Source organism: Wickerhamiella sorbophila, assembly GCF_002251995.1.
Source record: "Wickerhamiella sorbophila strain DS02 chromosome Unknown contig2, whole genome shotgun sequence".
Lineage (NCBI taxonomy): Eukaryota > Fungi > Ascomycota > Dipodascomycetes > Dipodascales > Trichomonascaceae > Wickerhamiella > Wickerhamiella sorbophila.
Genome location: NW_020194005.1, coordinates 1,845,985 through 1,871,532, shown reverse-complemented (window position 1 = coordinate 1,871,532; position 25,548 = coordinate 1,845,985). Strand labels below are relative to the sequence as shown.

At 46.6% G+C, this 25,548-nt stretch overlaps 14 protein-coding genes across 14 annotated transcripts; 5 read left to right on the top strand and 9 right to left on the bottom strand.

The window, feature by feature from the left end:
- Positions 1-328: 328 nt before the first annotated feature.
- Positions 329-2,587, top strand: B9G98_04343 (Essential for maintenance of the cell wall protein 1; the record flags this gene model as incomplete). Its single annotated transcript, XM_024810900.1, has 1 exon — positions 329-2,587. One exon carries the CDS (start codon positions 329-331, stop codon positions 2,585-2,587), a length of 2,259 nt encoding a protein of 752 aa, XP_024666668.1.
- A 48-nt stretch (positions 2,588-2,635) lies between these two features.
- Positions 2,636-3,484, bottom strand: B9G98_04342 (hypothetical protein; the record flags this gene model as incomplete). Its single annotated transcript, XM_024810899.1, has 1 exon — positions 2,636-3,484. The coding sequence occupies one exon, from the start codon at positions 3,482-3,484 to the stop codon at positions 2,636-2,638; it is 849 nt and encodes a 282-aa protein (XP_024666667.1).
- A 136-nt stretch (positions 3,485-3,620) lies between these two features.
- Positions 3,621-3,953, top strand: B9G98_04341 (Mitochondrial 37S ribosomal protein S27; the record flags this gene model as incomplete). The annotated part of the gene is made up of 1 exon (XM_024810898.1): positions 3,621-3,953. One exon carries the CDS (start codon positions 3,621-3,623, stop codon positions 3,951-3,953), a length of 333 nt encoding a protein of 110 aa, XP_024666666.1.
- Positions 3,954-4,010: 57 nt separating this feature from the next.
- On the bottom strand, positions 4,011-9,419 carry B9G98_04340 (Calcium-channel protein cch1; the record flags this gene model as incomplete). Its single annotated transcript, XM_024810897.1, has 1 exon — positions 4,011-9,419. One exon carries the CDS (start codon positions 9,417-9,419, stop codon positions 4,011-4,013), a length of 5,409 nt encoding a protein of 1,802 aa, XP_024666665.1.
- A 252-nt stretch (positions 9,420-9,671) lies between these two features.
- Positions 9,672-10,682, bottom strand: B9G98_04339 (Protein phosphatase PTC7; the record flags this gene model as incomplete). The annotated part of the gene is made up of 1 exon (XM_024810896.1): positions 9,672-10,682. The coding sequence occupies one exon, from the start codon at positions 10,680-10,682 to the stop codon at positions 9,672-9,674; it is 1,011 nt and encodes a 336-aa protein (XP_024666664.1).
- Positions 10,683-10,875: 193 nt separating this feature from the next.
- On the bottom strand, positions 10,876-11,280 carry B9G98_04338 (DNA polymerase epsilon subunit C; the record flags this gene model as incomplete). The annotated part of the gene is made up of 2 exons (XM_024810895.1): positions 10,876-11,151; positions 11,209-11,280. The coding sequence occupies 2 exons, from the start codon at positions 11,278-11,280 to the stop codon at positions 10,876-10,878; spliced, it is 348 nt and encodes a 115-aa protein (XP_024666663.1).
- Positions 11,281-11,323: 43 nt separating this feature from the next.
- On the bottom strand, positions 11,324-12,574 carry B9G98_04337 (3-oxoacyl-[acyl-carrier-protein] synthase, mitochondrial; the record flags this gene model as incomplete). Its single annotated transcript, XM_024810894.1, has 1 exon — positions 11,324-12,574. One exon carries the CDS (start codon positions 12,572-12,574, stop codon positions 11,324-11,326), a length of 1,251 nt encoding a protein of 416 aa, XP_024666662.1.
- Positions 12,575-13,468: 894 nt separating this feature from the next.
- On the top strand, positions 13,469-14,266 carry B9G98_04336 (Meiotically up-regulated gene 14 protein; the record flags this gene model as incomplete). Its single annotated transcript, XM_024810893.1, has 1 exon — positions 13,469-14,266. One exon carries the CDS (start codon positions 13,469-13,471, stop codon positions 14,264-14,266), a length of 798 nt encoding a protein of 265 aa, XP_024666661.1.
- Positions 14,267-14,508: 242 nt separating this feature from the next.
- Positions 14,509-16,194, bottom strand: B9G98_04335 (Purine-cytosine permease FCY21; the record flags this gene model as incomplete). Its single annotated transcript, XM_024810892.1, has 1 exon — positions 14,509-16,194. The coding sequence occupies one exon, from the start codon at positions 16,192-16,194 to the stop codon at positions 14,509-14,511; it is 1,686 nt and encodes a 561-aa protein (XP_024666660.1).
- A 1,322-nt stretch (positions 16,195-17,516) lies between these two features.
- B9G98_04334 (Ferrochelatase, mitochondrial) lies at positions 17,517-18,955 on the bottom strand (the record flags this gene model as incomplete). The annotated part of the gene is made up of 3 exons (XM_024810891.1): positions 17,517-18,698; positions 18,813-18,822; positions 18,906-18,955. 3 exons carry the CDS (start codon positions 18,953-18,955, stop codon positions 17,517-17,519), a joined length of 1,242 nt encoding a protein of 413 aa, XP_024666659.1.
- On the top strand, positions 18,856-20,331 carry B9G98_04333 (Lysophospholipid acyltransferase; the record flags this gene model as incomplete). Its single annotated transcript, XM_024810890.1, has 1 exon — positions 18,856-20,331. One exon carries the CDS (start codon positions 18,856-18,858, stop codon positions 20,329-20,331), a length of 1,476 nt encoding a protein of 491 aa, XP_024666658.1.
- A 51-nt stretch (positions 20,332-20,382) lies between these two features.
- On the top strand, positions 20,383-21,261 carry B9G98_04332 (Golgi to ER traffic protein 4; the record flags this gene model as incomplete). Its single annotated transcript, XM_024810889.1, has 1 exon — positions 20,383-21,261. The coding sequence occupies one exon, from the start codon at positions 20,383-20,385 to the stop codon at positions 21,259-21,261; it is 879 nt and encodes a 292-aa protein (XP_024666657.1).
- A 46-nt stretch (positions 21,262-21,307) lies between these two features.
- B9G98_04331 (Diphosphoinositol polyphosphate phosphohydrolase DDP1) lies at positions 21,308-21,876 on the bottom strand (the record flags this gene model as incomplete). Its single annotated transcript, XM_024810888.1, has 2 exons — positions 21,308-21,756; positions 21,825-21,876. The coding sequence occupies 2 exons, from the start codon at positions 21,874-21,876 to the stop codon at positions 21,308-21,310; spliced, it is 501 nt and encodes a 166-aa protein (XP_024666656.1).
- Positions 21,877-21,948: 72 nt separating this feature from the next.
- On the bottom strand, positions 21,949-25,359 carry B9G98_04330 (Bud site selection protein RAX2; the record flags this gene model as incomplete). The annotated part of the gene is made up of 1 exon (XM_024810887.1): positions 21,949-25,359. The coding sequence occupies one exon, from the start codon at positions 25,357-25,359 to the stop codon at positions 21,949-21,951; it is 3,411 nt and encodes a 1,136-aa protein (XP_024666655.1).
- Positions 25,360-25,548: the final 189 nt, after the last annotated feature.

Sequence of the window (25,548 nt, the reverse complement as noted above, 5' to 3'; positions counted from 1 at the left end):
GCCGCGGCTCCCCGTTATCTGATAAAACTTAGTGAGAACAACTTTTCAGTAGCCAGACCCTATATATTCTGTGGTTGAAGCATACAACAGCAGCGCAAAGCTACTTTCACCTTTTCTAATACATTTTGCAATGGGGCTTGGCTCCAGAGACTCTTCATAAACGAACAATTGCTTGAATACTATACGTTTTAAGAGAAAGTTCTACTGAATTCATGCGTTTGCAAGCTGCATTGAACATGACATGGATCGTGAAGGAATCACTCAGAAGTCCGCTGAGTAATGTCTTCTGCGAGGTCTTTATAGACCGAAAAGTTTCAATCGACTAAGCATGGCAGATCACAGTAGAAAAAAAATCAAACTAGGCGCTTTAGTCGAATGCCTAAAAGGTGGAGAAGACAAGCTCGCGCTCAGCGATGCTATCGATGCTTTGCAACTGTTTATTCAGATTAATTTCACTGGTCCGGCTGTTGACCTCAGTGAATTTGAAGATCTGCATACAGAGGAGCTTAGCGTTGATGGCGAGCCTGTATCTCAGCTGGCGAATATGCCGCAGCTCTTGGTTGCATCAATCAACGCCTTCGAAGAACTTAACCATCCTATTTGGCTGGCGCGTGCACTCGTAGTTCAGCAAAGCCTGCTCTCTAATTGCTCTGGATCTTTGCATCAGCGAGTTGTCGAACTTTATTCGGAGAGTAACATAGAGGAGTTTGCCTCTTCTGAAGAAGAACACACAATTTTGTTAGCAGAACTAACGAGAGCCTATTTATTGTTTGACGATCATACGAAGGCTAAGGAAACACTAGACCAAGCCATGTCCTCGTCGGGTCTCATTACTGCAATCACTGGTATTAAGGGCAAACGCACAAGGTTTCAGCAGCATGAAACGGCACAACTGGTATGCTTAGCAGTGAGCAAGTTCGAGGCGTCTGGAGTTCATCATGCCCCAAAAGCGCTTGAGCTCAACTCAGATATTTTTTTGGAGAAGCCCGATCTTGGGTCGCAGAGCGAACTTGATTCCTCTCTGCCTAAAGAGCTGTTGAATGTTGATCCCAACAATCAGCCTCCGCTTAGGAACATTGATTCTGTATTGCTGCTATTGTGGAGCGAGTACCTGCGCCGAAGTAGTCCTGCAGATGACTCCCTTCTTCGTGAGCAGCAGCGCTGTTTAGTCAATAGGGTGATTGGCAACTCAGAGGGCTCAGTAAATTGGTCAGTGTACAGCAGAGCTCTTTGGATTCGCAGCATTCTGGAGTCTCATTCATCTCACACGGTTGAAAGAGGAACTCTACAGATGCAAGCATTGGTGGAAGAATTAGGCTATGGCCAACAAAACTATCTCGGTGGTATAGATACATCTGACAATGGTGGAGAGAGACTAGAGTTCATCCATCAGTTGACCCCTTTGCCGCATTGGGCCATGGATACTGTTCTTGCAGAGCGATACATGTCACTTGGTGTCGTCAAATCTGCAGTGGAGATATACGAGAGATTAGGACTGTGGGGCGATGCTGCTCTATGCTATGCGTTAGTTGGACGAGAAATGAAAGGACTTGAGGTCCTTGATGCCCACTTGTCTAAACACCCTGAGGATGCAAGAGCGTGGTGCATTAAAGGCGATATCACAGTTGACCCCCAATACTGGGAGAAGGCATGGGATGTTGGCCGTTATGCACCATCAATGAGATCTCTTGGAAGATACTATTTCAGCCCGCCAAAAGATTCAGGGTATGCTCGGAATTTGGACAAGGCTGCTCACTGTCTTCGGGAATCTTTGACTGTCAACAATCTAAGCTATGACGCTTGGTTCACTCTCGGGTGTATAGAAATTGAAAAGGAAGCATGGCATTCTGCAGCGGAAGCTTTCACACAAGCCGTTGCGATCAATGACGAGGATACCAAAAGCTGGAGCAACTTGGCAAGCTCATTACTCCAATTGCAAAGAACACGCCAGTCTTTATACGCTCTCAGGCAAGCAATCAAAGCCGATAAAAACAAGGAACCCAATTGGAGAGTCTGGAGTAATCTTATTACAGTAGCGGCTGAACTCAACGACTGGGATGCTGTTGTCGAGGGTATCAACCAAATGCTCAACCTACGATCTGACAAACAAGATAAGTTCATCGACCCGGCGGTTCTCTACGAAGTTATTTTTGTATTTGTTTCGTCAGAATACTCAGGCTCTGCTTCTCAAGAATCTTTCGTCGAGCTGATCACCACTAAACTCCCTGATGTGATTACATCGGATCCGGGTTTATGGAGACTCGTCGCCCGAGTTGATATGTGGCGCAAGAGACCTTGGGATAGTCTTGCAGACTACGAGAAAGGGTTCCGTATCTGCGCACATATGCCTGATCTAGAAACCAACGAGGAGACTTGGAAGGAAGCTGTGAGTTTCTGCTCAGACCTAATTGATGCGTATCAAAACCTAGGAGAGCTACCAGGACGAATAGAAGGCAGTGTAGTTTGCCCTGATTGGAGGTTCAAAGCCAGAACAGCCGTCAGAAGCCTAATGAGCAAAGCCAAGCTGTTTTGGGAAGACACACCCGAGTACGAGAGACTCAAAGAGCTCAAACAGCAATGCACGTAGAATAGCCATAGAAGCATAAATAGTTATTTTACAATTACTCGAATGTACTTAGAGCTCGGCGTTGATATCCTCAATGGCAGAGACTTCTTGCTGCCTAGCGGCCATCTTACTGTACGAGCTGTTGAGGGTGCGGGTCTTGATGAGTTGCCACTTTGAGCGGATAAACTCGGGTGTGTTGGGTTGGGATAGTTTCTCGTCAACGAACTTGAAAAGGTCTTCAAGAGATTCTCTTGCAATTGGTGCAAACATAAGTCTTACCCGGTAGAACACAATGTAAAACCCAAGGGAAATGGCAGAGAAAGGCCGAAATCTCAAGCAGTCATAGAAAAGCTGGACAAACATGAAAAGATTGATATAACCGATGGCCTTACTGACCCGATAAGAAAAGTGTTCGATGTACCAATTGAACGCACGTGTAGTTTTATCCTTGTGGGAAATGTACACACTCGAGAAATCCATTACGTGCATAAATGAAATTGGCAAAAACTGGGATAACTTGGTGACATGTTTGGGCGATATAAGCCAGATTGCAGCCAGCATAAGGTACTGGAACGTTTCAACCGGAAGCAAAGCAAAGAACCCGGGAAGCTCCCCGGATAATTGTTGGCGTAAACTCATTCCATATGTAACAAGAGCTGCCACAAATGTAGAACGGTACAGCAGCATAAAAATTGGGCGCTTTCCTTGCAGCGTCACGCCAGCGAGAATCCCTACAATTGCAGAAATCGTAATGAAAAAATGTCCAATCGCCCACACCCATTGTAGAGGTGTGATAGTGTCTGTCTTTTCATGTTTGCCTGTGGCATGAACCTGGGATTGACCATATTTCTTGGACCTCTCTCGCTCTCTCTGAATTTTACCCTTGAACTTCTCATATCGCTCGTGAGTTGCGCTCATTGTCAAGTTCACCAGTAAGTTTGGGAGCTCTTGGGCAATCAGGGTTAGGACGGCACGTTTGCTGGAGAGAGGGGGTTTTATATCAACTGAGGACAACGTTTTCGCTTAATCATCCGATTTTTCACATTTCGCAGAAATGTCAAGCCGTATACCGACCCCGGCACGACTTCAGGAGCTGTTTAGACTCCAGTGCTTTGTTTTTGGGAAAGTCCACAACCCAGAAGCCAAGCGTATTGGCACCAAAGTTCTGCGGGAAAGTTTGAAAGGGCCTCAAATCCGTAACTATTACTATCCCTCCAAGCAGATTTTACCCACACCTGCCAAACTTAATAAAATTTTCGGTAACTGGACCACTGTCGATCCCGAGGAGGAGCATCGTCTGGAGCGGAACGAGTATTTGCGCCGTAAAGGCAAAGGTGCGCCCAAGAAGCTGAAGGAGAAAAAAGTGATCGAGAAGAAACGCAAGTAACGAGGTTTCTTTTTCAGTTTTGCATCTTGTACATATTAAAAGAAGTTTTATACAGTCTTATTTCGATAGCCTGTTCGCGGAAGCCGTCTTGAACTCGGCATGCAATCTCCAGCGCTTTTGAATCACTTCTGCAGCCATAATGCGTTTAACCTCGTGGAGAACAAGCCTCAGTTTCAAATACTGTTTCAATGAGAGGCTCTTGAATGGGTCAAAATTCTGGTATAAAGGAATCGTTTTCAACGTTTTGTAAAAAGAAATAGAATTGTCGGTTGTGGAAAGAAACTTCATCTGAGCACATAGCAAGTTGTATTTCTCTCTTTTCCGTTTGAAATAATCAACTGGGAGTGCAGCTAATTCCTGATTTAGTGCCTTAATGTCCACCACATAAGGGTTTATCAGAGAGAGTCGAGCACCCGATCTGTTCAGGATTGCCGACACGCTGTACGCTCGATCATCAGAATAGATTCCTAACTTGTAGTAACCTTCAACAGATCCCAGAAATAAATTAAATTTATCCAAAGGAATGTAACCTGTTGCTTTCGGATCATAAATCTGCCAAGCCGCTTGAAACTGTGCGACGCTCTCATCAGGAATTCTTGAAACTGCGCGATGAAAAACTGGCCAGAACGTCTCGTAAATGAGCGAAATAAATAGATTGGCGAAAATGTACATCGAGGTAATGTTCCAGCTGATGAAAAGAATATAGGCCATTGTTTTGTCTCCGCAATCAGTTTCGTAAAATCCAGGATTCTGCACGCAGTAAGGAGAAGACACAAGGTAGTCAGTAAGAATCTGGTTCCAGCCTTCACCAGAAGACATCCGGGCCAAAAGGATGAGTGCTTTGGGGACCGTCCTGAAATTCTGCGCTGAACTACTATTTGGACCGATTCGAGTAAGACCAAACACTTGGTTTAAAGCGATCGCCCATGTCAAATATAGTACAAACCAAGTTTGCAACAGAGTGCAAATGTCCCAAATATTCGCCGTTGCCATCCCGAGAAGAGTTCTTAGTTGTTTGACGCGGGGAATCCACAAGGTGAGTACCAGTACCAGAAATCCACTTTGCAAATCTGATACAGTACTAGTGGGCGCCTGATAGAAGCAAGTGACAATCATCAAGATCAATGGCATGAGAAAGGCATACCACTGCCAGTAGGCTCTTCGGAATGCATCCCACCCGTTAGCCCAGAGCTTGATAGCCTCTAAAGCAGTAAACATGAAAGATGTAATGATGACCAGAATGAAATAAGCAGTCAAAATGGATAACTCCAAAGGTGCATGGAAAATACACATGGTCACTGTGAGAACGATAAGACACCATAGCTGTAGGGCTTCGCAGAGCGATCCATGACCACGAGCGAGTAATGTCACTTTGAATCGCAAACTACCAGGTTTCCAATAGGGGAGCTTGAGCAACGGATCCAGCGTTTTGAACTTACCAAGAGCGTATTTCCAAGAAAGCTGATCTTTGGTCATAAAGGCCGTTCCTTTTGCAAAAGTGTAATTGCGAACAATGATGGCAATAATCATAGTCATAATAATCACAGTGCCAACAAAATTCCATAAAATGGGGTAAAGGGCATTATAACGCCGGTAGAATGTAACAGGGTTCATGTCAATTTCAGTTATCCCCGTCACACTATTCAGGACATCGACCCAACCTTCTAGAGTCAACACGCCGAATGTTATAAATAGTGCATGACCAAATGTGTCAAAATCGAAATAAGGATTTGAGACTGCTCTTGGAGCCCAGACATCCCAAGCGTAGGGCGATGACAAGTATTCATCTACGCAATTGCTAAAGTTTTCAACGTTGCCATCATTGCAAGATTTCAAGCGATCGCTGAACATGTTTTTTGCCCACACCGACATTGGAAAAATAATACCGAGAGCGATAAAGGATGCCACTAGCAGCTGTTGGAGACCGCTAAAAAAGACAGACCTAAAAACTTCTTCCGACCTTGGATTCATTGAAAGCAGACGCAAAGCTCGCAAAGCCATAATCCCGCGCGAATACCTAGATGGACCATGCGACAGTTCTATTCCAATGGTTACCGTCATTGAAATCAAAACAAGCAAGTCAATGACATTCCACACACTATGCGTGTAGGCATTGGGCGTGTAATGAAACCCATCAGCAACGATTTTGATTAGGAATTCCATCAGAAAAATAGCTAGGAATACGATATCGGTGTAAACAAACCAGGTAAATGACCTCGTTGAAGTTCCAATTTCTGCACTGTGAACAAGCTGGTAAATTGGCGTATTGATGCATGAAAAAACCACCATCACAATGATCGCAGCCGTCAAGAAGACTGACAAGGGGTACCAGGTATATTTTGAAGGCTCTACACCACTTGCTCGAACGCCGTGCGCACATGGGTAGATCCGTTGGCAAAAGAGTCGAAGTTTGTTGTGACGACCAAAAATCCATAGTGTCCTATCAAAGCCTGGTGTGATATCGCCATATTCGACCATAAAAGTCTCAGTTCTGGCTCTCATAGTGAAGGCTTCAGATACGTAGAGATCAGGATCAGAACTTCCATGGTAGCCCCCTCTATTCGGGATTTGCTCCTTATAGCCTTCAGGGTGACGACTCAGAAATTTCACAATAGTTTTCCACAATGTTATTAAGGGACTGAACACAATATTAGTGGTTCCAAAGAGTCCGACTTCTGTAGCTGGTTCGTCTTCATCTGCTTTTTCGTTGGATGAGGCGAGAAACTCGGCAATGATTTTTTGCTGTAGCTCATCGTTTGTAACAGATATCTTTTGAGTGTGGGGTTTGGAAGCAGTTATTATGCCAATAGTTTTCCTTATCAAAGCTAAGATACCTGCACCCAACTCTGATCGCCATTTGTCTCGTCTGTCAGTAACATAACGATTAACAAACCATTCAACTTGTCTTTTCCTCAAGTTTTTTACTCTAGAAACAATGTTGTCAGTCATCACAGCGACGAACATGTTCATTAGAATGAAACTGGAGAAGAACAGCCATAAACAGAAGAATGCCGCTGAGCATGCCGACGCAACTGTTCCATTAATGTTGGCTGTAACGTAGAACAAGACGTCTGTCCAGTTTTCAGTTGTTGAGATTTGGTACATCCCAATGAACGAATTAGAAAGATCGAAAAACGAGACATAGGCAACTTCATCGTCTGAAGTGTAAGGCAAACTACCTTGGAAGATCTTCGCAGCTATAAGGGATGCAAAGAACACTGTTGCAAAGTAAAAGAGCGCAAGGAAGCAAATGGTAATATAATTACCAAGCACCATGGACCACATTTCTCTCGCGACTTTGAAAAAACCAATAATTCTGTAAAATCTCAAAAGTTGGAAAAATCCAAAAAATCCATAGACCGTCTTGTCGTTGTGGAAAGCCAAAATAATGAGGGTGAAAACTGCTAGGAAGGCATCAACAAGGTTGATCATTGAATAGAAAAACTCCCGCCACCTAGGAAAGTAAACGAAAAATCGAAATATGATGTCGATAGCCAAAGCTACAGTAGTAGCAATCTCGAAAGAGTACAAGAAATCGAGTCTTCTGTTGTCGGGAGCCCATAGCCCACCCCAGATCGCTTGGAACACAACATCGAGCACAATGAGAAGCAGGAAGAGGGGTTGACAAAATAAATAAGCACGGCCTTTTTTGGTGCTTGTGAAGACCTTGGAATGCTCAGCATTTGGTGTCTTCCAGAGCCTTGATCTATATCCGGACAACTTGCCTTTTACCAGATCGAAGCTCGTGGCCATAATAGCAACTAGAAGATTGATCAGCCAAAGATTTAACACTAGCACACCTGTGATAAAAAAAACCGAGGAAACCATATATTCGGCATCGATAATATCGTACATGATATCACTGTAAGTGTTCTGAGACATAATGATAAACACCACCTCTAGAGAGTTAAAGATATTGTCAAAGCTCAAAGTGCCCGACTCAGGATTCTCGACGGACTTGCACACACTGTGAGGCGGGCATGTGTAACCCTTCGCGCGTGCGGCGGGGCGTCCGTAATAATCCAATGCAGGTAAGATTTCGCCAGTCAACGGGTCATAGTAACCACCACAAAATTGACCAGACTCATAAGTGTCATTAGCATCTGAGGTATTGATCCACACACATTGGCGACTCAAGGACGAATTGAAGCTCCGTAGGCCAGCAATAGCGTAGACGATCCAGAAGTAGGCCAAGAACGATAGAGCATCTCGAAGAAGCGGAATACTGAGTTTCAAAGCATCAAGCACAATTTTAGTGCCTGCGAAAATATCAAGCAGGCGTAATATACGCAGCTGGCCGATTCCTGCTATGATCATCAGCAGGTGACTTGGGGGACTGTCGCGGAAAATACTTGTAAAAAAGGAAATCCAAAAACAAACGACCGAGATGAATTCAAGTCTGTTCCAACTTTTACGGAAAAAGCAGCGCTGTTCAATGTCAACGGATAAATTCTTATTGTCAGGTTTTTGCACCACCATCAGCCAGCTCCCGACAATCCTCATTCTGGATTTGATAAAATACACAATATCCCGTCGATCTACAATTTGGACGGTGAATGCACCATAGGCAATCATCTGGAAACCCATTGCCATGGTATAAATAATATAGAGGATAAAATAAACCCACGTCTCCCAAGTATCTTTTATGGGCAGCACATGTAAGTTACCATCGACGAGTTTATAATTGGCAGTTTCGATTGCTAGGACAATCATCTGGGCAAATGTTAGAGCATCTACCACATATCTCATATACCAGTTTGAATATAGAGCAAACGTGAATTTTCTGAGCCAGTGGTTGGTACCAAAGAGAAACAATGTTCTTCCATACGGAACATTTGGATACAATTTTTCTTCTGAGAAAACTTCGGTGGTCGAGGCGTAGCTTCGAGCGGTTCGAATGGACATATTTTCAGCGCCAAGTGCCGCGCCAGGCTGCAAGTTGAACGGGTCATCGGTGGGGAATTGTGGCTCCGATGTTCTGTCGTGATCCAACTCATCCTCAAAGTCTTGTCTCCGAGAAATGAACGATGGGTAGTGTACACGTTTAGGAGTCACGGGGGACTCCAGTACGCCAAGTTCTGAGGCCCTGTTGGCGATTCGACGAGCGCTGGAAGGAGAGGGGAACCCTGCCCTGTAGTTTGGCTCTTCATCAGAGGATCCGTCGTCTGTTGATGACTGATTTTCGTCATTTGGCAACTCATCAGGCAGCCAGCTATCGAGCTTATCGTCTGTGGCGCTGGCCACGGCTAGAATTCCACTTGATGTGCTATGCGAGGTTGAAAATTCGGGGGCAGAAAGAGCGCTGAGCCGGTTGCCACCACTTCTTTGAAAGGGCGAAGCATCTTGATGCAACACACTGTTTCTGCGAGGTGACAGTGTGCGCAGAGAAATGTTATCCGAGAATCGTGCTGATGGACCTGGTTCCTGCGAACCATTGAGTCTGTCTAAGGGAGGTTCATAATTCATCCGCAAGCTAGAACGATACAAAGCAGCTTAAACCAACAAAATCTATGCTGAAAGGCGTTTTTGGGTCTGTGCTAATGCCTTAGGGCGCTGTGATTTTGTTGTTCAATGTGAAGACGTTGATCACCGATAATTAGACACTAATCTTGCAGGTGAGAAACAGGGCTAGGGCGATGCACGGGGGCTTAGGTGGTCTATATAAATATATCAAAAAAAATCAGGGCGTTTCAGCGGTAAAAGGAGGCCAAAATACAATTAGAGGTCCGAATCCTGGCTATTGACGCTATGGGCATCGACCATAGCCACGACTGTGGTGATATCGTCCGGTTTACCGCCGGGAAGCAGAAGTCCCTCCTGAAATGATCGAGTCGCAAACGGGGAGGCAAAGCTAGGATCCAAAGAGTTGTAATAGGCCCGTTTTGTTAGCAGTTCGGCCAGCTTTGCCTCTCCGGATATTTTTGTTTTTGGCAATATTTCCCCAGATGCATCTGACCAGCTGCCGTTATCTAGCATGGCATCGCTGACGGCCTTCACGATGAAGCTCTGATACACGTTATCAAAGAGGCCGTCGGTGCCAAATATTATCACGTCACCATGCTCTAGTTTGAACGGATCTACCACTAAATCCGTGGTTTGCGTGCGAATCCAAGATGGCCACTCCGGAACCTGGCCTGCAGCGGTGAACATTTGTTTGTGCTTTTGTATAAGATTATCAGGTAGAATAACAAGCTGTCTGGGGGCTAGTCCAACAGCGTCCCGCTCGCTACAGTACGCAATTTTGCCTCGCCGAATGACGATTGACATGGAATCACCTAGATTGCCTAGCAGTATCATCCCGGTAATTGGGTGCAGAAGACCAAAACACAGAGTGGTGCCGCCCGCGTACTCATCTCCGTGCTTTAGCAATTCTTCGAATGACTTGTTGAGTAGGCCACGAGAGGTAGGCAAGACATCAGCTCCCTCGTCTCGCTCAAACTGCTCCTGCATCTCTAGGGCCAGCCCTTTGCTGAGACGAGAGGCATCGACGCCGTACTTCTTCCATCCGCCTACGCCGTCCGCAACACCCACAAGCGCAGCTCCCTGAAGCGGGCCCGGCACGATCCACGTCGATAGCAAGTATGCGTCGTCGCCAGAGTCTTTATTGTAGGCAGCGAGCGACCCCTTGCTGCAGAATGCAACGGAGCTGGACAGCGTGTACACCGAGCGTTGGCTTAGAACCCCTATTTTCCTCGAGCATACTCTCAACGTGCTGAGTCTCGACAGCATTCACCAAAGTACCAACTAGCTCCCGCTTATCTGCGCAGTGAGGTGATCACGCTAAAGCCAGCAGTCCCAACCGGCTTAGTGGGCCGGCAGAGAAAAAAAGGCCCTGGGAAGCCGTGAAGAAATGATGATGGGTGAAAAAATTGAATTGGGGAGGTAACTGTATAGAGGAAATAAAAAAGACGAACATTATAAATTAACTCGACTCAGACTTGCGTTTCTTGGGCTCTGAAATGGTGGGCTGGTACTTTTCCATCACCTCGCGCAAGAAGTCGAACTTCTCTTCTTCCATGACCGCCTGGTAAAGGTGCGCGAGCGAGACCCGCTTGACCTGCTTGGCGCGTGCTCGCTTGCAGGACTCGTCGACAAGCTGGATCATAAATAATTCGAGAGCTTTGGCGACCACCACGGGCGTGGCCTGAGCAACTTTGCCAATGTCCTCGTCGGACTGCATGAGCCGCTTGATTCGGGCCTGTTTGTTAGTAGCTGTGCTAGCTTTACGCGTCATGCGGTAATCTCAATCACTTACAACTGGGAATTGCGTTTTGATCTCCCTTCTAACCGGCTGAGGTTCCGTATTCTCTTCTTGACTCGACGCCATGGTAGTATGTTACTAAGTGTCTACCTGAGACTGATTATAGAAGCTACTGAGATTTAGAAAACACTAGGGATGCATTTGTTCCTCCGAATCCGAATGAGTTCGACATAGCATGGTTGATGCTACCTTCAGTTGCAGTCTTGATGTAATTGCAGTCAAAGCCCTCTCCAACCGTCTCCAGATTCAAGTTTGGAGGCATGGTCTGCGTGTGGAGGGCCATGACCGTAAACGCTGCTTCCAACGACCCGGCAGCGCCTAGCAAATGGCCAGTGGCACCTTTGGTAGACGAAACGTTGATTTCGCTGCTGGGTTTCCCCAAAGCACGCACAATTGCTTTCGACTCAATAGCGTCTCCCAGGGGGGTTGAAGTAGCATGCGCATTCACGTAGTCTATATCCGACCCATTGAGCCCAGCAGCATCTAGAGCCATGGTCATGCAATCGTACGCACCGGAACCATTGGGCTCGGGCGCTGTGATATGATGTCCGTCCCCTGAAAGTCCATATCCAGATACTTCGGCATAGATCTTGGCCCCACGGTTCTTGGCATGGCTTTCTTCCTCCAGTAACAATACAGCTGCACCCTCACCAATCACGAACCCTCCTCTATCGGAATCGAAGGGTCTCGAGGCTTTCTCAGGTGTGTCGTTGAAACTCGAAGCTAAGGCACGAGCTCGAGCGAACCCGGCTACAGCCAGTGGATGAACACAGCCCTCCGTAGACCCCGCCAGCATCACTTTGGCCATGCCATTTTTGATAAAGCCTGCGGCATCGCCAATAGCGTGAGCTCCAGTGGTGCATGCGGTTGAGACAGCGTGGTTTGGTCCCCGAAGCCCGTGAGCGATAGAAACGTTTCCAGCAGCCATGTTTACCAACAAGCCAGGAACAAACATGGGCGATACCTTGCGGTAGCCACCCTCATGGAAAGCTACGGCATTGTCGTACACTGCTTCGAATCCTCCAATACCCGAGCCAATAGCGACTCCGGTATCTTTCTTATCCTGTTCAGATTCCGGATGCCAGTTGCCGTCATCTAGTGCCTGTTTTGCTGCTGATAGGGCATACTGAATAAACAATGGTGTTTTTCGGAGGTTCTTTGCATCGATCCATTGTGTGGGGTCCCATTCACCGGGGTCTGATCCCTTGGGCACTAAACCGGCAACTTTACTGGGTACAGAATCAAATTCCGGACCAAGTTTTACTATGCCACATTTAGATGCAATTAGGGTTTTCCAGGCGTGTTGGATTCCAACCCCCACAGGGCTGACCACGCCGATTCCTGAAACCACCACTCTCATGCTCTACTCGCTGAAATAATTGGAACTGGCCCAGGGCCTTTAGGCAAGATGAGGGGTATAAAGACAATGAGCCAGCAGTCAGTCTGAAATGGCCAGATACCTCATAATATTCAAGCAAGGGTTCAAGCCGAGAAGTTCTTGGGAATTCGACGTAAAACCAGCAAGTTATAGCTCAAGGTCAACATTTACCATCAATGTTGCCGATCCCCTCGTCTTTTATCGAGGAAACAAGAGCTGCATATTGCGTGTCAGCGGCAAAGTTTGGACCGGCCCAACAGCTACGCAGCTCTTAAAAATCTCAAAGTAACCGGGGGCAAACAGTAGTACAGCTCATAGCAACTTCAATTGCTGAAAATGAGATTGAATAGTGGCTTTCTACACAACTTTTTGGTTGAAATTGTTGAGCCCTGCAGGTCCTGCAGATGTAACTAGGAACGTTGTCTGACAGCGAGCAAGGAGTCGCTTTGTTACACCAAGGCAGCCCGGAATTTCAAATTTATATACAACATTGGGTATCCTAATTGCTATGTGCGAACGTTTCGAACAGTCAATTTTTCTCATTGAGAACTTGAGCCGATCGCAGTGGACGTTGAAATTAGGGTGCCGCCAGAGCTGCGGGGTACAGAGAGGAGGGAGCAGCATCATCGAAGCGTAGAGTGCGGGCATCAATTGAAAAAACATATTTCTTGCCAAAAGCCCGTAAACATCAGCTTCACCAATTGCGGACGAGACGACTACGTGAAAGTAAACTCACCTGATCTTCCTGAACGGTAGGCGGTCGGTCTTACTTACCGTACACGGCCACCGGGTAGTGACATAAGCGAGGTTTTCAGATCACTATATATTAGGCTCCGCATTACCAGATAAATTTAACGGATTCCACAAAAGCCCACAATGTCTGAAGTTAAATCAGTCGACGGTGATTCCAAATTCCCTGTTATCGCTCAAATCCCTACATTCGACAATGTTGAGGAGCACAGAAAGTGGCTTCTGCAGTATATGGCAGCTGCCTTCCGCGTCTTTGCCCGTAAGGGCTTCTCTGTTGGCATTGCAGGACACATCTCTGTGCGTGACCCTGAGAATCCCAACACATTCTGGCTGAACCCTCTTGGACAGCATTTCAGCACAATCAAGGCCAGCGACTTGGTGCTGGTTGATGAGGAGGGTAACATTGTAGGCGGGAGTCGCCGCGCAGTCAACAAGGCTGGGTTCCGTATCCACGGTGCGATTCACAAGGCTCGTCCAGATGTAATTGCTGCTTGTCACACCCATTCTATTTATGGCAAGTCCTATTCCGCTTTCGGCAAACCCCTTGACATGATCAACCAGGATGCTTGCATTTTCTACAACAACCACTGTGTTTACAAAGACTTTGGTGGTGTGGTTTTGTCCGCTGGAGAAGGTGAGCAGATCGCCAAAGCTCTGGGTGACAATTCTGCCGTTATCCTTCAGAATCACGGTCTTTTGACCGTGGGCACATGTCCCTCCGCTGCAGCAGCTTTGTTCTGCCTTATGGAGGACGCATGCCACGCTCAACTGCTTGCAGATGCCAGCCGTTATGAACCTAAGATTATCAGTGATGCTGCTGCTGAGTTCACCTACAAGGCCACCTCAGCTCCCGAAATTTTGCATGCTGAGTTCATGCCGGACTACGAGGTTGAGCTCAAGCTCGACAACAGTTTCTTGAATTAGTATAATTTGAATTAATAGCTCTGAATAAATAACTCCGACAAATAACTCCTAACGACGTTGATTCAAAAGGTTTTGGGAAGGCCAAGCAGGTTAGAATCTTTAAGGTGTACTGGGTGGATGGGGTGCGGACTAGGGAAATTAATAAAAAAAGCAATCAAATTTAATATTATTATTGTCAACGCTGGATATATCTCATAGATACGCGATAAATATAAGCTCTGCTCTAGTGACAAGCTGATTCTTCAAACCACAGAGACAGAGTCATCGCCCGACGCAGAGTCAAATCCGATGCGGGCAGCTTTGCCGATATTGTGCTCAGAGTGTGCAATGTCCTCTTCCTCTGGAGGATGTAAGGAAGGATACGACCAGCCTCCATCGTACTTGATTTCAATCCAACGAGTCAAAGCCAACGCAGTAAAGGCAAAAGAGAACGCAAGGATAAAACCGATATCGCCGCCGTATTTAGGGTCACCGATGTGCCTTGAAATTTCACCAACATACCATGGCTGGGCCATTCCTAGAACAGCACCCATGATACCACAGCCACCAGCAAACACCGCAGAGTAACCGACACCTATCTTCTTTGGGTCGTTGTATACCTTGAGGTTGTAGCCCTTCATGCCACGACGGTAAATGAAGTGCTCTGCAATACCAATACCGCCATAGAAGGCAACCCAGTAACCAATGATATTCATGAAATCACCAAGGAACGACTCGAATGAGGTGATACCAGGAATAGCAATGGCAATAGAGATACCGGTGCAGACAATCACCCAGATATAGTGAGGGATATACCGGAACCATGAACAGATGGACTGAGCGGACAAAGCAAACGTGTAAAGGTTGGGAATGTTGTTGGCGATTGTGGATAAGGATAAAACCACCATGCAGAACTCGCCAAATCCGTGCAACGAGTTGTCGACTAAAACCAAACGCAACAAACCACCGGTGCTGTCGGCATTGGAAACTGCAGCCCAGTGCGGGTCGCTAATAGTACCAGTAGATACGGCAGCACCAAGAATACAAGCAAACATTACGGGAGTAGCCTCACCGATAAAAACCCACAAGAAACACTTGAAACGGTTAGTGTCAGCGGGCTTATAGGCAGTGTAGTCAGAAGCATAAGGAGACCAGCCAGCAGCGAACCCGAAAATAGCAGTACCAAATGACAAACAGTTTGCAGCTTCAACTGATCCACTGCCCATATGACCGAATGTGAACTTACCCGACATACCCATGCGAGACGCAATGACCAGGAAGACGGCAAAGTTGGGGATCCACGCTATCTTCTCGTAGTAGTGCACGACTTTATAGCCGAAAAGCGAGATAGCGAGAGATGCTAAAGCAATGATCAGAATACCTGCAAAATTAGGTAGAGCACCGTTGTTGATCTGGTGTAACACGTTTGCAGACGCCATGGTGTTAACGGCACCCCAACCGACAGCTGCGATACAGTTGATCAATGCAGCAATACGCACACCTTGGAAGCCAAACCAGTAACGACTTAAAACCATCTGGCGCATACCAGTGGGTGGGCCAAAGGTTGACAGGTAGGCAACGAGTAGACCTCCGAGTAAGGAAAAAAAAATGATAACAAGAACAGAGTCCCAGAAGACAAGGCCGAAGGCAGTGATGCCAATACCACCTAAACTGAAAGCGGCAATGACTAGGTTACCTCCCAGCCACATTGAAGCTGAGTTCCAGTAGGAGTCGTCAAAGCGTTCATCTTCTGGTACCCGCTCGATACCGCGAGTCTCACCTCCCATCTTCTCCATCCATCTATTGAAACGATGGAAGAAGGCGAGCTGGGCGTGGGAGTCGTCGACCCAGTCCGGGTGATGGTGGCCGTGACCTGTAGCGTGGTCGTCGGCCTCTAGGTGAGAGTCAACAGCAGATCCCTTCTCAAAATCTCCGACACCGAGATTCATGATTAACTCCAAGAGTAGGATAAAGATTCACAGGATCAAAAAAGAAAACGAACAAAATCCGAATAAATCAGCAGCAGATCGCGCCGTTATATACGTAAAAAAAAAGTTCGAGGGATTAAAGGACTAATCTTCTTTGAATAAATACCCCAACCCTGACATGGTGGATTTGTACATCATTTGAAATTAGATAGGGCGTCAGTGGGGGTACAAAAATTTTTTCTACGAGTGTTTGGGTCGTAATCGACGGGGCCCTAATTTTTTTGTGGCCGAAATACCGTTTGGAGGTTCCAAAAACGACGCTTGAGCCCATTTTTACGTCAATAAAAAGCGGGCTCTGCTTGATAAGCCTAGCGCCTGCTTTCGATCCCGTCGAGAATCGTCGGGGCCGTCTCATGCATGCTTGTAACAGAACGACCAGTAGGGCACCCGCTATTGTATCAAAACCTTTGAATGATGGCGACTTCAATCTATGTGGTAATACAATTTTTGGGACTAAAATAATTGATTTCTGGCGTTTTTTTGCCGTTCGAAGTTGTTCACAAGACTCTGTATCCTTATCTCTCCAACGTGCATGAGCCAGGGTTGATAATGCAAACCCCGCGGGCAGCACCGACATTTTCGATGTGCTTAAGCGGCGGTCTCAGATAGTGAACAAGATTCACTTCGATGTTAGGTTGAGAGGCATAATGAAATAATAAATATTTGACCAAATGGATTGATATTGAGAAAGCCAGTCAGTCCAATGTCATCCTGAAGATTAGTTAGGTGCGATGCGAGGTTTGTTGCTCGCTGAGTTTTGCCCAAATGACCCAGTGTGGCGAGTTATCGTCTGAAGCCATGCGAGTCATCCAGTAGACATCCTATACGCCTGCAGAGATAGAGACGCTCAACCCCGCATCGAAAGCTAACAGCTTTGCACGATCCGGGGATTCTTTCGGAATTCAAAAGTGGCTTCGAATTGGTGACCTCGTATTAACCTCAGCTAGCACTCAGCGGCATTGGTGCCCATGCCGACCAACAACCGCCGAGTTAAAAATTCGGACGCTATACCGGCCGAAACTCTACACGTGCTATCCGAACGAGATATTGAAATCATCATGTAGCCATCCGCTTAGGTTAGAGAATATCAACGGAATCGGTGGAACAAGACCAGCATAGAAAATACTTCTTCAACATCAAATTATCTACAGCTGTAAACTCAGACTACTAGCTAGAGAAAAATTGGCGTTAAGAGGACAAAAACTGAGAGTTTAGTGGGCAAAGAATTGCTCTGAAACGATCGAGTGGGAATTTGCCGCAAACGGATGACCCTCCATGCAAATCTAATTGAGCACGTTGAACACAGGTCTGGCGGCAGCCCCCGAGGCAACCTGTGCCGCATCATCATCGTTGAGGTGTTCTTTAACGATTTCAGCCATCGCCTGGATGTACCCCGCGTCCAAGTTCAAAGACTCGGCTCTGCGCAAAAGCTCAGGCTTAGTGACCTCCTCGCGCATCTCAATATCAATCTCATGCAGCGTTTCGATGTGGTCAGTCGTGAAAGCGATCGGGACAACAACAACTCCCTTGTAACCTGGCTGTTTCTCGAGTGTCTGAATAGCCTTTTGTGTCTGGGCACCTAACCAAGGCTGAGGACCCACCTGGGACTGGTAAGTGCACCTGTAAGGGTTGGAAAAGCCAAGACTTTGCATAACTGCGTACGCAGAAGCTGAGACTTCAGCAACATACGGGTCTCCCTTGTTGACAATTGTCATGGGCAGAGAATGGGCTGAAAACAACACCATCACGTCTTTCTGATCAGCTTCAGGGAACTTTTCAATTTCTTGCTGAACTTTGCGAGCAACTGTCTTGATAAAACTGGGGTGAGTGGGCCATCGCAAAATGTAAGACCACTCAATTGTTCGCTCGGGATCCATACGCTCAATTACGCGCTCGAGCTCATTCACACTGCTTCGAGTGGTGGAAAACGAGTACTGCGGGTACTGTGAGAAGGCAATTGCCCGTTTAACACCGTCTTTGAGCAGCTGCTCATACATCTCATCTGTCAACGGAGGCGCATAGCGGAACGCGACATATGATTTGTGGGGGGCAGTGTCAGGGTTGAGCTTGTCGAGCAGCTCGCATGCCATTTCGCCCTGTTGCTCGCTGAACTTGCGAATAGGCGAGCCGCCACCAATCTCCTTGTAGTGCTCCTCAATTGTTTTGTAGCGGCGAGCGGTAATAAACTTCGCTAAGGGTTTTTGGAATCGGCCGAACGGAATAAGATCGCCATCGCTGAAGAGGCGGTATAAGAAATCACGTGTGCCTTCCACAGTCGAAGGGCCACCCATATTCATTAACACAACGGCGGTCGGTCCACTCTTGCTCGAGGTGGACGCATACCTCGCAAACGCCCGAGCAAATATCGACTGCTTGGCTCGAATCATATTCTTGATGGAGTTGCTGACTAGGGCGAATTTATAGTCATACTGAGCAGTGAACGCCACGGTGATTCGATTGGGATACTTGAGAAAAAAGTACCCGGATCGTTCGGAACCTTGAATAACAATATTTTTAGCATAAATTTATAACAATTCGGCCAAGAGTGCTCTGGTTAATTCGAGCACTCCCACATCCACATCACCGGGTCTAGACCCGGATAGTTTCGTCAGCACAGGCAAAATGGCAATTCGCCAGATCGATCAGGCGATTCTGGCCGGTGCATCAGTCACAGGCGTTCCTCCCGATTTGCTTCGAGTGGCAGCGTGCTTGTTCTTATCATTCCCGTTATGTGGGATTCTTAAGCGATTGCCCTCGAAGCAGCCAACTTTGAAAGAGCTGTACATTCTGGCATGTGCGGTGTTCTACCTGCTAGGTATCTTTAGTTATACTTCGGGCACTCTTCATCTTTTGGCCGACGCCATGTTCACATATGTGTTTGTGCGAACAAAGAGATACTGGTCTTTCATGCCCGTAGTAACATTTCTGGTGTTACTGGCCCACATGCTCTACACGCACTACCATGAGCAAATCTTATTTGACGAGTCCTTCAGCGGCCATTACGGCCACTCAGGCGCACAAATGGTTCTAATGATCAAATTGACGTCATTTGCCTGGGATGCATTCGATGGCACCCACAAAGATGAATCGACCCTAAGCGACTTCCAAAAGGAAAACCGGGTCATTCAAATGCCCCCTCTGTTGCGATACTTGTCTTGGGCGTTCTTTTTCCCTGCAGTACTTACCGGTCCTGCCTGTGGTTATAGAGAGTATTCTCAATGGCTTGATATGACGTTATTCAATGATTATTTTGCCATGCAAGACAAGAAACATGGCAAGACGGTCAAGCGGAGAATCCCCCGAAGCGGCCATGTTGCGCTCGTAAAGGCTCTTGAGGGCTCTCTGTGGGCGTATATTTTTATGCAATCTGGAAACTATATCAGTGGTGATATGTTGTTTGAGTCTAGATACCGCAGCCTGTCGTTTTCTTGGCGTGTGCTGTTTTTATGGGCTCTTAGTTTCTCGTACCGTATGAGATACTATGCAGCATGGTGCATTTCAGAGGCCGCATGTATCCACTCTGGCCTCGGATTTAACTACACTACCGAGGAGGGCCGTATCCGCTGGGACCGGGTGCGGAATGTGCGTCCATTGAACATTGAGACTGCGCAAAACATCCACGGCATTATCAGCAATTGGAATATGAACACGTCTAAATGGCTTAGATACTACGTGTTTTTGCGAGTAACACCCAAGGGCAAGAAGCCAGGCTCTCTGTCCACATTGATCACATTTATAGTATCCTCGCTTTGGCACGGTATCCTCCCCGGATATTATCTCATGTTTGTTCTTGGTGCTCTTATGCAAATGTTTGGCAAGATCTACCGTCGCTATCTTCGCCCCGTTGTGCTTGGAACCAGCTACAAGCGTGCTTATGATGTTCTCACTTGGGTGTGCACTCAAGCCGCCCTGGGCTATGCGGTGCAGCCGTTTGTTGTGCTTGAGCTTTACCGTTCTTTGAAGGTTTGGGCATCTGTTTACTTCTATGTGCATGTTTTCCTCCTTGCTAGTTGGTTCCTCTTCCTTGGCCCCGGCCGTAGAATGCTGGTTCCTTATCTTCGCACATTACACGAGGAGCTCGCTTCCCAAGCAGATTAACCTTAGATAGGATTTAACCGCCCTCCCAACCCGTCCGCTTAGAAATCAACCATGTCCTCTATTGAGAAAACGCTGGCCAGAGTGAACGAGAGAGTTATTCTGGGTCAGTACTACGAAGCTCACCAGGCAGTGCGTACTGTTGTATCTCGTTATTTACGCCAAAAGGCATATGGATCTGCCATTGGACTGCTTTATAACAGCTGCATTCTCCTTGTCCGCAAAGGTCAGACAGGTTCCATCGCCGATTTGCTCTCTATGATGATTGAGGTCTACAAGGCAGCCGATGTAGCAGTTGATTCTGTCTCTAAAGGCCGAATTGCACAAATTCTGTGGCAGATCAACGGCTCCGACCAGGCTTTGAAACAAGTTGTTCAGCCAGTTATCTCCTGGTCAGCCAAGCACGGCGCCGAAAAATCCGGAGACCCCGAGCTCCATCACATTTTCGGCTCTTTGTTCAGTCATGCTGGACTTGCAGAAGATGCCGAAAAGCACTTTCTGCTGGGCACTCGAGACTCTGCGGCTGCCCTCGCTGAAATGCATGCCAGATGGCACGCCAAAGATAGCAATAACGCTACCCTCTATATTTCTCGGGGAATTCTTGGATACCTGAGTGTTCAGAACATACGCAATGCCCGAGTTTACACCGAGAGAGCGTTACAGGACTTGATTGAAACCCTCGACGAGCCGGTCACCACTGAGCACGACATTTTTGTTTTCGAAGACGAGTATCTGTTGAATTTCTTGCAGATGCTCATCCCAGCTTGCCAGATCAAGGAGGGAATTATCTATCGCCAACTGGCCGACCACTATAAGGTTAAGAGCATTGAAGGGTGGAGCGCTGCTTTGCAAACTATCGAGGGCGAGTCGTTTGGCATATACCCTCAACGAGGCTTCAATTTGATGGATCTTATGGGCGGGGCATTCCGCTAGTTAGTGTTATTTAATACAGGAAGAAACAAAATAATTCAAACAACCGTCATCCGCGCAAACACGCACTGGCGGCTAGAGCGTCGGCAAGCGGCTGGCGATCGTTTTCTATTAAGGCGGTATGGGCCTGTTCAAACGTCATCCACTGCCGACGACGTTTGTTCTTTTCCGGCCAATCGTCTGCTAGACGATCAGCAATCATGTTGAAGAAGTGAAACTCGGTGCGGGGTGGGGGCGGGCCGTTCTCTTTGCGCCAGTGCTTGGGCGGCCGCTCGTCCAAAAAAGTTCCTATTTTACTCTCAATCGAGCCAATGGCACCAGATTCTTCCCAGGTTTCACGGATAGCTGATTCTTCTATAGTTTCATCCGTTTCCGCACCGCCTTTTGGTAAAACCCAAAACTCTGGTCGGGCCTCGGACGAAACGACGAGCACTTGCCGACGGTCTTTACTAAGAACGACGGCGCCAGCTACAACACGTGCACCATTGGAGGCATATTCTGTTGTTAGTATTCCCTACTCCATCAAGATACATCCAATTCAAGTTCATTGTCGTATTCGAACGTACTTTGCTTATCGCGACCCTGTCGAGCTTCCATCGACCTCGCAGTGGTACTCATGCTGAGTAAAAGAAAGTCAGCAAGAGTTTATTAAAGTAAATAATATAACACACATATATTTATATATATATTTCATTGGGCGAACACACCTCGTAACGGTTCGGGTGTATAAGCGTCCACCATGTCTTTTTCAGAAACCCTCATGGCGCTGTACTGCCGTCTCGCATTGTAAGAGGTTACCCAGGAGAATATAAGGCCCAAAACAATTAGTAGTGAAACGCATCCAATAGCAATTGCACAGGATATGCCAACAATACGGCCTCTGGACATATAATTTCTCTCGTCTTTGGGATGCTCTGTGGGCTTCGACGAACTGCTCGGGTTGCTCGGGTTGCTGTGGTATTCAATGGGTGATATCTTCCGAGCGTGCTCAGCAACGCTTCTTATAACAACATTTGAATGAGAGCCTAGGGTTGTAGTCTTGAATAGCGGACTCCAATCCTCGCCATCAAAAGTCGCCGCTGAAATCTGTCCGTATCCTGGGAAGTTCAGGCTTCCAAACACTACCAAAACCTCGTTTGCGCCAAGAGGTGATGATGAGTTATTGCTCACTGTCGGCAAAATGGACAGGGAAGTAATCCTCGAGGGAGATGCAAATGGAGTTGGTAGATCCGTCCAGCGGCTCATAGACCAAAAACTTACTCCACATGCATTTTGAGGACCATAGGCGTACACTATTGTTGAGTTTAACGATAAAGTGAAACCGGTCACGTTTACCGATGGGATATTGGTCACCGATCCGTTGTGTAGAGAAACTTTCGAAAGGCCTCCATCGTCCAGGGCGACTAATAAATTGTCTTGATCAATAAGCTCAGCTTGTACGACACCTCGAGTAAAGCTGTTATTCGCAGCGGCCGACCATTTGTCCTTGTTGGCATCATATAGGCATATACTTCCACATGGAACATCACTGGTTCCGTTAAACTCACCGACGACAATCGCTTGTGCCGTGTTGGGACGGAACAGAACATTGTTAACTTGAACAGCCCCATCTAGACCGGAGCTAATACCAACGAAAGTGGACTCAGAATAGTTATAGAGTGCAAAACCGTTAACTGGATGATCATCAATAACTCCATTGAATGAGCCCGCTAATGCCAAGAGCGAGTTGTTGCAAGCAACCGACAAGTACTTACCATTGGGCAGGTCGTTACTAGCCAAAGGGAAAGACTCCGAATTGCTAACCAGCATGACGTTTCGAGCTGCCCCATGAGTAGTATTTGCGGTAAAATCACCGACAACAGCAGTAAAACTCTCGTTCAAATATGCTGCTGCTCTGATAATTCCTGTACCTTCATTGAGGTTGTATGGTAACCTAGTGGGATTGAAGTTAGTGTCAAGTGTTGCACCACCTTGAGCTTTGTTAAGAATCTGGAGAGATCCTAAATAAAAGTTCACACCATTAATTTCAAAATTCGCAGACAAATGCCCTTGTATCGAAAGGTCGCCGTTATAACTATCGTTCGTTTGAGGGTTGTACAGCTCCAGATCAGATTGGGAGCTGAAGGCCCAATAAGAAGTATCGTTGAGCTCGAAAGGAACAACACGCGCAGGGTCCGAATAGATCTGAATTAGTTCTGTGCCATCAAGTTTGTATGTCGCATCGGAACTCGCGATGACAGTCTCGTTTAAAACCGTTAGCGATTTCACTGGGACGGAAACATCAATCGACTGCACAGAATCAGACGAAGCAGCTAAAAGTCCAGACAAAGAAGAGTTAAAAATTCTTCCACCAATGTAGAGGGTGTCATTTGTGAATGCTAAGGCATCAACCGTTGAGTTTGAGCCAAGCGTCGTCCCTAATGTATTCAACAATGTAGCACCAACAGGAATGAAAGATGAGTTTTGAGCAGACACTGTGAAATTCTTCTGAGAATACTCAAACAAGTTACCAATTTTGACAGAAGATGCGCCTTCCTGGAATTCAAGAACCAGTTGTCCAGCAACAAAGTTCAGAGGCACCTCCTGCCCATCAACCATACCAACCTCCACAAAGGCATCTGGACTTAAAAGACCTTCGTATACCACATCATACTTGAGTTGTTCATTCGTTTGATACAACTGTACCGATTTCGGTTCCCCGTGACCGGGATAAGTTGTGACATTTACCTGGCCTCTTAATGAACAGTCTTGGCTCTCTGCACATCCTGGTGTATAAAAGCGAACCAAATATTTCGCTTCAATATCGACATTGGGATGAATTGCTAACTTTGCATTTTGTAATTGGCTTGATTCAGAGATATACGACACCATGTAATCGCCAGTAGTCTGATTTGACACCGTCCACGAGCCCGACGAGTCAACCTCGGCAGTATTTTGAGCTTCCTGACAGCTGAGAGGCAAGTTCCACTCATTGTTAGGGGAAATAAAGTAGTCTTGCTGATAAAACTGCACTGAAGTTAACCCTGCATGGTCCCCGTAACTGTCCAACAACACGAGCTCTGCAGAAGTAGTGCTCACCTCGTTCACGAAGGTAAAGTCTGTGAATAGCGATTCAGAAGACGCTGGCAGAGGACATTGAGCATCGCAGTACCTATTTGTGCCGTTAGTGTCTGTCCATGTGAGGTTCATGATACCATTGGTTGGGTGCGTTATTAGCCGAAACACTTTGGTGCCACTCTCACCTGCAAGATTTTGAAGACGCATACGAACAGGAAGAATTGTGAGTCCAAAATCAATATTGAGCGTAGCAACAGCATTATTTCCAAGAGCGTTCCAACCAGCACCATTCAAGCATAGAATTGAATTATCGTCTTGGCCTGCAACACCATTGGAACTTGTGACACTGGCTTGAGAATAAGGAACCAACTGCTGCTGGGCCTGCTCGGTCCTGGTATTATTTGCCGTGAAATTTGCATTTATGCCAGTAAGTTTACCACCAAAAACGAGATTGTCATGAAATTGAGTGATTGCATTAACCACGGAGCCTTCAGTGAATCCACCCCAGGGGGCAGGCAACCATTTATTATTCAACACATCCCATAAAGCAACCGCCGAGCTCCCTGAATATTCAAAGTCACCTCCGACGAAGACTGTGCTGCCATTGCAAAAAAGTACGTTCACGTTACCATTAAAGTCAATTCCATCCATAGGGATTAAACGTCCAGTACTCAGGTCTAGTCCTGCTATACCGTGGGCAGATTGATTAAGAATCTGGCTGAAATTGCCAGCCATTACAATCGTATTGCTGTCAACTTGGCATGATGCTTGAATTGTGCCGTCCACCAGGGAGGATGCGAGGAATGTTGTTTTATTTTGTTGGCTTAAAATCTGGTCATTAACAATTGGAGGATCCAGTACAGAGCCCTGTCCTTCATAAATAATGTGTGTCAAAGTGTCAAAGTTTCCGAACACGCCCAATTCCCCAAGACTCGTTATATTGATCTCTGGTTGAGAGATCGGCTTGGGGTTTACAATGGTCGCATCTGCCGGGGAGTATGATATCCCTAGAAAGAATAAGCCAAAAATACAGCGTTTTCGCATGGGTACGAGACCGGTGCCGATTTGTAGAAATAGTCTGATTCCAAGAAACTTGTCTCACTCTGAGTAAGAAAGTATATAAATCATAACAAGTCTGAAACCTACATGATAGACTCTTAGTCGTGATTATGGCGTACTTAATTTATTTATATGTGTATACACAGCAATTATAATTCATCTTTAAGCCTATTC